General features: G+C 37.6%; 1 protein-coding gene across 7 annotated transcripts in view; it reads left to right on the top strand.

Moving 5' to 3' along the window:
* The first annotated feature begins 50 nt into the window (after positions 1-50).
* FBXL2 (F-box and leucine rich repeat protein 2) overlaps positions 51-11,610 on the top strand; it is a 144,514-nt gene continuing 132,954 nt past the window's right edge. For 4 of the 7 annotated variants that reach the window (XM_082726123.1, XM_082726122.1, XM_082726124.1 and 1 more), the window contains exon 1: positions 51-155. In XM_082726123.1, coding sequence (XP_082582249.1) covers positions 153-155 — 3 coding nt within the window. In that variant the 5' untranslated portion in view covers positions 51-152. The remainder of the gene's footprint in view (positions 156-11,610) is intronic. The other 3 variants (XM_082726128.1, XM_082726127.1, XM_082726126.1) reach the window with 3 other exon arrangements.

Genomic DNA, 11,610 nt, shown 5'->3' with positions numbered 1-11,610 from the left:
GCCCTGCACGTCACGTGCTCGACAGCCGCCAATGGCCGTCTCCGAGCCCACCTTGGGAACGGGGCGGGGCGCCCAGCTGGCGTCACCAGGACAACGGGCGTTGCCTGCGCCTTGTGACTTCGGGCTGTGGGCGCGCTCGCTGCTCTTCGGCCATGGTGAGTCTGGGGCCCCATTGGGTTGGGCCGCCCCGCCCTTCCCCGCCCGGGCCGAACCCCCGCGCGGCCCCTGCTCGGTTCCCGCGGGCTGCGCCGGGGTCGCGGAGGGGCCGGGCTGCGGCCTGCGGGACTGCGGGGCAGGGCAGGACAGGACTGGGCGGGCCCGGGGGAGGGGAAGCCCCGGGGGACCCGGAGCGCCCGCCTGCCCCGGGGCGCCAGCGACGCAGCCTTCTCTGCGTTGAAGATCTGGGCCTCCGCTGGGACCCCTGTGGGCCGCCGGACAGCGTGACGCTTTTTGGTCCCGGCGAGCCTGGGAAGCCACCCAGAGAGGGTGTGGTTTTTTTTTTTTTTTTTTTTTTTTTTGGAGAAGGGATCTATGTACCGTATATTTGTATTATTTTATATATTTGTATATTTTGCAGTCTCTGTGCTACCCGTCTTTTTTGTACGCAATTATATATAAATAATACAATACATAGTAGAGATTTCTTTAAAATTCATCATTGACAGGATTTTTAGCGTGTGGAGGAATTTAAATATGTAATTTTGGATTTTTCCTCCTCCTTTCCAAAAAAATGGGGGTATTAAACTGGAGGTTTTCCTCGTGCACAGCCCCTTAAGGGATTTAATTAGTAATTAGTATATTTGTAAACGTCTTAAATCACTACTTTTTTAAAAAACTTGAGAGCGAGTGGGCATACCACCTGGCCCCCATTAAGCTCGTTTTTAACACTTGACTTGAAGACTCAGCTGAGGTGTTGGCTTGACTAGACAGGATTCATGGAATTGCTGACCAAAGGTGTGATTTCTCAGGAGGCCTCCAAAGGGTGTAAAAGAAGAGAGGAGCTGGACTCCGTTGGGGATACACCTTTGATATAGAATATTTGAGAGGGGCTTGGGGCGGATTATAAAGAAATGCCTGGCTTTAAGAAACAGTTTTTTTAAACAATCACTAGTGTAGATTTGCTCTTTATTACAGTAAAGTGCTAATAAGCTGAGAAGGTGGGGGGTCTCCCCACGTGTCATTTGGCCTGGAGAGAAAACCTACCATTTGGAACCCTGGCAGACTTTTCTTTTCTTTTCTTTTTTCTGTAACTAGGGGGAGGCATGATTGGGAAGAGAAGGTGGCTGGTCTGTATCTATCATTGGCTCTGAAAAAACAACTGCCAGATGTGTGGCCTTTTGATAGTGGGGGGAAAATTACCCGCAAATAACAGAAATGTGGTCTTTATTTTGAGTATGTTTCTTTTTAATTCTGAATTGCTTTTAAGTGACAAATTAATGGAGCCTCACAAGAGTTTTGGAAAATGAATTTACAAAAATCTGAGTGTTGTAAATATTGCAAAATGTTATATGTTATATGTGAGAAAAGCTCTTACAATTATAGCAAAGAGAAAGGAAGAATATTCTGGAATTAAATTTTCACAGGTCTCTGAAGTCTTCTATTCCTCCTGTTGCCCATTTTTCTTTTCTTCTCTCCTTCCATCCTGACCCACAGTCCACCTTGATTCGCAATTGTGCATTTTAGAGTTTTACTTACTTTAAAAGCATTCTACTATACTTGTGTACTAGTGGTTGGTTTGCTAAACTTACAAATTTTTTTTGCTTTTTGTCTGTTTTTAAGCATTAAGAATTTCATTCATGGAAGGGATTTGATTTTATGATGAACTGATGCCTGGGCCCCAACAAGAGCAGGGAATGATTGGTTGTATAGGATGGGGAATGAGGAAGCTGCCTATGTAATCCCCAGAACTATATTCAAGATCATAACATCACTGTTCATTGAATGCTTGAATCTAAGCATACAACTTTAGCGGTTGATATGAATAACTTTGCACATAAATTTGGAACTCTGCTTAACTATCTCTCAATGAAAATTTCCTCAATTAAGCCACTAATTTCTGTTCTTTAATGACAGCTGGCATTTATTATGTACATTCTAAGTGAGATATTTTTCTAAGCACCTCATGTTTCTTATTTAACCATCACAACAACCCTATGAAGAAGATGCCATTTCCCCATTTTAGAGATGAGGAAATCGAGGTGCAGAAGAGTAACTTGCCCAAGTCATCCAGCTGATAAATTAAGGGAGATTTCAAATCCAGGCAGATTGTTTCAGAACCTGCTTATGTAAACACTAGATTATACTATAATATATAGTGCATCAGTGTTATGTTCCCCCAATATATATGACAGGTATATGTTAGGAAATTTGTTTTCCTATTTGGATTTTAATATTTTTGAGCACTTAACAAACACTTGTATTTTGTTATTCCTGGCCCTAAGCTAGATGCTACAGAGCAGGGTAGTCATGCCTAGTCTTCTTTCCTCTTACTTTTCCCTCCCCTTTTTCACAAAGATGAAATGAAGAGCAATTAATAAAGACAGATTGTTGAATTGGGGTTCATACTCATGGCTGTAATAACATTGAAAGTTTCTCCTATCATTTCGCCTTGCTTTCAGGAATTGACACATACTTTTTGTGAATCACAAAGACCAGTGTTTTGCATAAAGCCATTTAGAGTTGGAGGATGAATATATTTTAAAAAATAAAATTCTGAGATTTTTCCTGATAGTAATTTTAACATATATTTCAGTTGTATATTCTAAAATGGTTTCCAGAAGACACCAATTTGATTCATATGGATCAGAATATACATTGGGATACCTTTTGTCATATTTTTGCTGTTGCCTAATACTTTAGCTTATAAGGCAGATTTTTTTTTTCTCGGAAGTATAACATTGTATCATTGCTCTTCCTATTTTAACTTGCTCACTTGGACTTTCTAGCTATTTCTGTACTTCTCTTTCTGTGTTTATCTGTGGTTAGGACTTCTCAGAGGTGTTGGGAAGTACAAGGCAGGGGGAGCTTTGCAATAAAATATACCAAGGTATATGGACAGTTTGGTCTCTTGTCACATGGTATAGTTAAGAGAGCTAATAGAATGAGATCTATGTCAAAAGATCATAAAAAGAATACATTTTCCTTCTATTACTAATATTGGTCTCCCTTTGGTCTGCACTGCGCTGGGGATGAAGCATAATTTTTAGAACTGTAACAATAACTTTTTTATAGAGCCCTTTGACATTGTCCAGTTTTAGGCTGATCACTTCACATTTATCTCATTTAATCCTTCCACATCCCTCTGAGATTGGCATTATTCCACATCCCTCTGAGATTAGCATTATTAAACCCATTTAACAGACCCAGATTGATGAGATAATTTGTCCAAGGCCATATAGTGAGTGGCAGAGCCTGGATTTGAAGTCAACCAGTATGTCTCTAAAGTCTGGCATCTTAACCATTATACTTTGGCTTCTTTCCAAACTAAAGATTGTTCCCAGTGTGTAGCATAACTGTACTTTGCCAAGATTAAGAGTCTTCGGTGTTTAATTGGCTGAGCCAGCAAGCTCTTTTTCATTTTATGACAAACTCTCTCTCTTTTTTTAAGATTATTTACTTATTTGACAGAGAGAGACAGAGTGAGAGAGAGAACACAAGCAGTGGCAGTGGGAGAGGGAGAAACAGGCTTGCCACTTGATCTCAGGACCCTGGGATCATGACCTGAGCCAAAGGCAGATGCTTTAACGACTCAGCCACCAGGCACCCCAACAGACTCTCTATTACGATGTTGTTTAATGACATCCTGTGGGATTTACTTGGCTGCCCTCCTTCCCCTGCCTTAAGAGGGCAGACAACCAAAGCTCAAATATGGCCAGCCGTGGGTTGGGCTACACTTTTACTTTTGCCTTCCCTGCCACATTTTGTGTCTCACCTCTAACCTCTACCTCTACTACTACCACCTTCAGCACGGGGATAGCTATGAGAGGGGTGTGAGAAAGAAGAGGGCAGTTGTTGGGAAAATTTTTGCGGAGTCAGAATTGAGGTTCAAACCCAGCTTTTTGAGTTCTCAGTGCTGCTCCTATAATTGTCTTTCCATTAAAATTTTCTGTTCTGTGGTTTTCTATCCAGCAAATGTTTATTGTGGGCTACTGGGTACCAGTCACTGTTGTAGGCAGTGGTTATCCAACAATGAGATAGGCAAGGCTCTGCCCTCATGGAGCTTACGTTGGGGTGGCAGGAAGACGTAATAAACATACAGATACGGTTGTGAAAGTGCTTTGAAGAAAACTAAAGCTGAGTGAGAGAGAAAGGAAGTTTTAGGGTAGGATGAGAGAATGGATGAGAGGAAGGAGGAGTTGCTTTTTATATAGAGTGTAATGGAAGGCCTCTCTGTTAAGATGACATTTGAGCAGAGTCTATCTCATGGGAATGCCTGGAGATAGGCCATTTTATGAGAGGAACCAAATGCAAAGGTCCTGAGGAGAGATCATCCCAGATGTGTTGGAGGAACTGCAAGGAAATCAGTATGCCTGGAGTGTTGTAAGACAGGGGTACATGGTAGGAGGTAAGATCAAAGTAGTTAGGCCAAATCACATAGGATTTATAAGCCATTTGAAGAACTTTTTCTTTTCCATTTGTGGGAAGGGGGAAGCAATTGGCAGGGTTTAAGAAGAATGACATAATACAACTTTTAAAAGGACCATTCTCTCTGCTCTGTGGAAAATACATTTGGGGTATGAGTGAGGGGGAGGAAGGACAAAAACAGAGGACACTAGATAGACATTATTACAGTAATCCATAGGATTAGTTGATGGATTTGTTGTGAAATAGAGAAGAAAGTCAAGGATGATTTCCATGACTTTATTCTGAGGGATAGGAAGGAGTTGTCATCTACTAAGATGAAGACCAGAGGAGGAGTAAATTTAGGGTATGTATAAAGAAAACAGGAGTTAGTTTGGGACTTGATGAATTTGTGACGCTCATTAGACATGTAAAATCTAAAGACAATTAGTCTTTCAGAAACTGTGATGGTATATATTTTAAAAACACGGACTTAATTGTATCTTGAAGTACTAGATTTGAAGGAGACTTTTGAGTTTCTCTAGCACAGTCCCTTCAGTTTACAAACTAGAAATACTGAAAGGGTAAATGACTCAGACAAATCGCCTTTTTACTACCTGTTGTGCAGTATAAAGAACTCCTTTGTGCATGCAAAGAACTTCTAGACTTGGAGTCAGGAAATATAAGTTTAAATTACAGTTGTTTCTTTAAGTTTTAAACCTTTTGCAAGTTATTTATCTGCTCCAGGTCTGTTTTCTGTCATCGAAAGGGGTAAGAAAGACTGCTACTTTCTATGAGGATGTCGCAAGTTGCAAAAATTAGACGTTGTTTCCACTGTAATAATGAGAAAGGTGAAGAAGCTAGGAAATGGTAGTTCTCTAAAAAATCACCAGAGAACTGAGGACACAAAGACATCTAAATAAATTAAAATCCAGAACATAATGAGCCTTCCCAGGAAAAAAGGAGACACATAGATACTTCCATTTATGGTGGGATAGCAGGAGGAAGAAGAATCTTCTACAGACCAGTGAAGAGAAACCAGCCAAACCTTCACTGACTGTGTTTGGGCTGGAGTGACAATTTGGAATTTTGAAGAGCCCCAGCCACCGAGTAAGGCTTCACCCACCTGCCACCCCTTTCCCAGGGGCCTTCACTGAGTTTAAGAATATAGTATGCTGGAGGCTGGGGTCAGGGAAAGAGAGCTAAGAATGATCCTGAGGTGGGTGGACTCTGTTAAAGAATAGAGGGAGGGCTGGAGAGTTAATACAAATCTCTCTGAGGCACTAGGGACTTTTACCAAGTATAAAGTAGGGTTACCACAAGCTGGGGCACGGCAGGAGAGCTGACAAGTAGCCCTCTGTGACTATCCAGGTTTTCACTGAGAACAAGGCAACACCTCTCAAAAGGTGGAGTCAGAGCACAGGGTAGAGAGAGACAGACAGATCTTAGAGCACAGTGAAGGGTGCTTAGTGCAGAGCAAAGACAGCTCCCCAGCTGGCAGCAAGAATGTAAAATAGGGAAAAAATCTCTTGAGTTCAAAAGCAAACAGCTAAGTTGTACAGCTCAGAGATGTGTGAAGTTTCACCACTGCTCAGATCCTGACTTCTCCTGAAGGTTCTCATCTCACCCTAAAATGTTTTTAAGCCATTCTTAAACTGAATCTAATAAATATTTTAAAAAATCTCAAACCCAGCTCAACTATAGATTAAAAGGATTTAGTTCCCTTTACCTCCTCATCTCTACCTTAACCTAAAGAAGGAGCTGCCCTTTGTGGAGGTAAAGTACTGGGTTTTTTAAATTCAAGTATCATTGCATAAAACAATGTTAGTTTCAGATGTATAACATAGTAATTCAGTATTTGTATATACTGAGAAATGATTACCACAGTAGGCACAGTTAATATCCATTTCCATATAAGTTATAAATTTTTTTTTATCTTGGGACACCTGGGTGGCTCAGTCTGTTGAACATCTGCGTTCAGCTCGGGTCATGATCCCAGGGTCCTGGGATCAAGTCCCACATCGGGCTCCTTGCTGGGCAGGGAGTCGTCTTCTCCCTCTGCCTGCTTCTCCCCCTGCTTGTGTTCTCTCTCTCCCTCTCTCACAAATAAGTTAATCTTGAAAATTTTTTTTTTCTTTTGAAGAGAACTTTTAAGATCTACTCTCTTAGCAACTTTCAAATATATGCTGTACAGTATTACTATAGTCATCATGCCGTACTTACATCCCTGTGACTTATTTATTTTCTTTTTTTAAATTTTTTTTTATTTTATTTTTATTTTTATTTTTTTAATATTTATTTATTTATTTGACAGAGAGAGATACAGTGAGAGAGGGAACACAGGCAGGAGGAGTGGGAGAGGGAGTTTTGAACCTTTTGACCCCTTTCATTCACTTTGCCCCCTTCCCACCCCTAGGAAACAATCTGTTCTCTATATCTATCAGATGTGTGTGTTTTATTTAAATTCCACATATATATGAGATCATAGGATATTTGTTTTTCTCTATGTGACTTATTTCACTTAGCATAAATAGGATTTATACCCTCCAGATCCATGTTGTTGCAAATGGCAAGATTTCCTCCTTTTTATGGCTGAATAATATTTGTATTATATTGCATAATGGTACTTATTATATTGTATAATACATATATATACACCACATTTTCTTTATCCATTCATCCATCAATTGTCACTTAGGTTTTTCCATATCTTTGCTATTGTAAATAATGCTGCAGTGAACATGGGGGTACAGATATCTTTTCAGGTTGTTTAATTTTCTTCAGATAAATACCCAGAAGTAATACCTGGATCATAGGGTGGTTCTATTTTGAACTTTTTGAGGAACCTCCAGATTGTTTTCTACAGTGGCTGTACCAGTTTACATTCCCACCAAACAGTGTGCGAGATTCCCTTTTCTCCACATCCTTGCCAACATTTGTTACTCCTTGTCTTTTTAATAATAGCCATTGTGACAGGTGAGGTGATCTCATTGTGGTTTTAATTTGTATTCCCTAATGATTAATGATGTTGATTCCCTTTGTACAAGTTGGCCATCTGTGTGTCTTCTTTGGAAGAATGTTTGTTTAGATCTGCCCATTTTTTAAATTAGATTTTTTTTTTTGCTACAGTGTTGTATGAGTTCATTGTATATTTTAGCCCTTAACCACTTACAAGATAAAAGATTTCGCAAATATTTTCTCCTATACAGTAGGTTCATTTTTGTGATGGTGTCCTTTGGTGTGCAGCAGTTTTTTTTTTTAATAGTTTGATACAGTTCCACTGTTTACTTTTGCATTTGTTGCCTTTGTTTTTGGTATCAAACCCAACAAACTGTCTCCAAGCTATCATCAAGGAGCTAACTGCCTGTGTTTTCTTGTAGGAGTGTTACGGTTTCAGATCTTACTTACGGTTTCAGATCTTACTTTCAAGTCTTTAATTCATTTTTAGTTTTTGTGAAAGGTGTAAGATAGTGGTCCAGATTCATTCTTTTGCATGTGGCTGTCCAGTTTTAGCAACACCACTTATTGAAGAGACTGTTCTGTCACCGCTGTATATTCTCTGTTTGTCATAGATTAATTGATCAGGTATGCATGAGTTTGTTTCTAGGCTCTCTAGTCTATCCTGTTGATCTATGTGTTTGTTTTTATGCCAATATCATGCTGTTTTGATTATGCTATCTTTGTAGTGTAGTTTGAAATCTGGGATTATAATACCTACAACTTTGTTCTTCTTTCTCAAGATTACTTTGGCTCTTTGGAGGCTTTAGTGGTTCCACATTAATTTTGGGATTCTTTGCTCTAGCTCTGTGAAAAGTACTATTGGTATTTTGATAGGTATGGCACTGAATCTGTAGATTGCTTTGGGTAATGTGGACATTTTAAGAATAGTAATTCTTCCAGTCCATGAAGCATGGTATATTTTTCCGTTTATTTTTGTCATCTTCAATTTCTTTCACTGCTGTCTTACAGTTTTCAGAATACAGGTCTTTAACCTCCTTGGTAAATTTATTCCTAGGTATCTTATTATTTTTGATGTAATCATAAATGGGATTGTTTTCTTAACTTCCTTTTGTTAGTTTGTTATTAATGTACATAAATGTAGCTGATTCCTCTATTGATTTTGGATCCTTTACTGAATTGAAACTTTACCAAATTAATTTACTCTAATAGTGTTTTGGTGGAGTTTTAGGATTTTCTATATATAGTATAATGTCATCTACAAATAGTGACAGTTGTACTTCTTCCTTTCCAGTTTGGATGTTTCTTATTTCTTTTTCTTGTCTGAGTGCTGTGGCTAGGACTTCCAGTACTATTTTGGATAAAAGTGTTGAGAATAGACATTCTTTTCTTGTTTCTGATCTTAGAGGAAAAGGTTTCAGCTTTTCACTATTAAGATGTTTAGCTCTGGGTGTGTCATATATGATCTTTGTTACATTTATGTTGCCTCTAAACTTTGTTGAGAGTTTTTCTCATGAGTTGATGTTGAATTTTGTCACATGCTCTTCCTGTATGGAGATGATCATATGATTTTTATGCTTTGTTTTGTTAATGTGCTGTTTCATATTGATTTCCAGATATAGAACCATCCTTGCATCTCTAGAATAAATCCTACTTGATTGTGGTGTATGATTCTTCTGATGTATTTTTTAATTTAGTTTGCAAATATTTTGTTGAGGATTATTGCATCTGTGTTCATCAGAGATATTGATCTGTGATTTTCTTTTTTTGTTACTGTATTTTTGGTTTTGATATCAGTGTAATATGACCTTGTAGAATGAATTAGAGGCATTCCTTTGCCTTCTGGTTTTAGAAATTGTTTGAGAAAGATAGGTAGTAACTCTTCTTTAAATGTTTGGTAGAATTCACCTGGGAAGCCATCTGGTCTTGGGCTTTGGTTTGTTGGGAGTTTTTGATTATTGATTCAGTTTCATTACTGGTAATCAGTCTGTTCATATTTTGTATTCCTGATTTAGTCTTGGAAGATTGTATGTTTCTAGAAATTTATGTATTTTTTTCTAGGTTGTCCAGTGTTTTGACATGTAATTTTTTGTAGTAGTCTCTCATAATCATTTGTACTTGTGAGGTGTGGGTTCTAACTTCTCTACCTTCATTTTTTGTTTTTTTCTTTTATGTCTCTGATTAAAGGTTTACCAAATTTAGCTTTTCAAAGAATCAGCTCTTAGTTTCATTGATTATTTTTTCTACTTTTTGTTTCTCATTTATTTCTTTTTGATCTTTATTATTTCCTTCCTTCTAACTTTGGGATGTATTCTTTTTCTAGTTCTTTTAGGGACAATTTTAGATTGTTTTTGGAGATTTTTCTTATTTCTTCAGTCCTATATCACTGTAAACTGTCCTCTTAAAACTGTTTTTACTGCATCTCTAAGATTTTGAACTATTGCATTTCCATTTTTCTTTTTCTTTAGAATTTTAAAATTTCCTCTCTGATTTCTTTTTTGACTCACTGATTATTTAGCAACATGTTGCTTAGCCTCAAAGTATGTGTTTTTTTTTCCAACTTTTTTTCTAGTTTCATACCACTATGATTGGAAAGGATGCTTGATATGATTTCAGTCCTCCTAAGTTGATTGAAATTTGTTTTGTGGCTTAACATGTGATGCAACCTGAGAAATATCTCATGTGCACTTGAAAAGAAGGTATATTCTGCTGTTTCTGATGGAATGTTCTGTAGTATTTGTTATGTCCATCCTGCCTAATGTGTCATTCAAAGGCATTGTTTTCTTAACTGATTTTCTGTCTGGATGATCTACCCATTAATGTAAGTGATATGTTAAAGCTCCCTGTTATTATTGTATTGCTGTCTTTTTCTGTGTCTGTTAATATTTGCTTTACATATTTAGATGTCCCTGAGTTGTGTGCATAGTTATTTACAATTTATATATCCTCTTGTTGAGTTTGATCCCTTTATCACTATGCAGCAATACTCTTTTTTTGGCCTTTTATTATAGTCTGTTTTAAAGTCTGTTTTGTCTACTCTAAGTATTGCTACCCCATCTTTTTTTCTACTTCCACTTCCACAGACTATTTTTTCCCCCATCCCTTCACTTTCAATCTGTACATATCTTTAGATTTGTAGTGAGTCGCTTTTAGGCCACGTGTAATTTTTTTTTAAATTAATTCATTCTTCTGTCTTTTAAATGGAGCATTTAGTGCATTTACATTTTAAGTGATTATTGATAGGTATGTACTTACTGCCATTTTCTTAATTTCTGTTTTTTTTTTTTTTTTTTTTTTTAGTTTCTTGTTCCTTTCTTCTCTTGCTCTCTTCCCTTGTTTGATGACCTTCTTTAGTATTATGCTTGGATTCTTTTTTCTTTATTTTTTGTTTTCATAGGTTTTTGGTTTGGTTACCATGAAGTTCATGTATAACATTCTATATATATAGCAGTCTATATTAAGTTAACTTGTTTAAGTTTGAACACATTCTATAAGTACTACATTAATCCTCCACATTTTATGTATATGATGTTATATTGTATATCTTTTTATTTAGTGGATCTCTTGACTGATTTTTGTAGATACAATTGATTTTATTACTTTTATCTTTTAATCCTCATTTTAGCTTTATAAGTGATTAATCTGCTACCTTTATTGTAAGTTTGCTTTGATCAGTGAAGTTTTTTCCTTTACTTCCCTCTAGTTACTGCCTTTTCTTTTCCATTTATTTTATTTTTTAAAAAAGATTTTATTTATTTTATTTGACAGAAAGAGATCACAAGTAGGCAGAGAGGTAGGCAGAGAGAGAGGGAGAGAGAGGAGGAAGTAGGCTCCCTGCTTAGCAGAGAGCCTGATGCGGGACTCGATCCCAGGACCCTGAGATCATGACCTGAGCTGTAGGCAGAGGCTTAACCCACTGAGCCACCGAGGTGCCCCTCTTTTCCATTTAAAAAGTCCCTTTAACATTTCTTGTAAGGCTAGGTTAGTGGTGATGAATTACTTTAACTTTTGTTTTTCTGGAAAACTCTTTATTGCTCCCCAATTCTTTTTTTTTTTCAAAGATTTTATTTATTTTATTTGACAGAGAGAGAG

This window comes from Mustela nivalis (assembly GCF_964662115.1).
Source record: "Mustela nivalis genome assembly, chromosome: 1".
NCBI classification, from domain to species: Eukaryota; Metazoa; Chordata; class Mammalia; order Carnivora; family Mustelidae; genus Mustela; species Mustela nivalis.
Note: the sequence above shows the minus strand (reverse complement) of the source record. Positions and strands in the feature narration are given on the sequence as shown.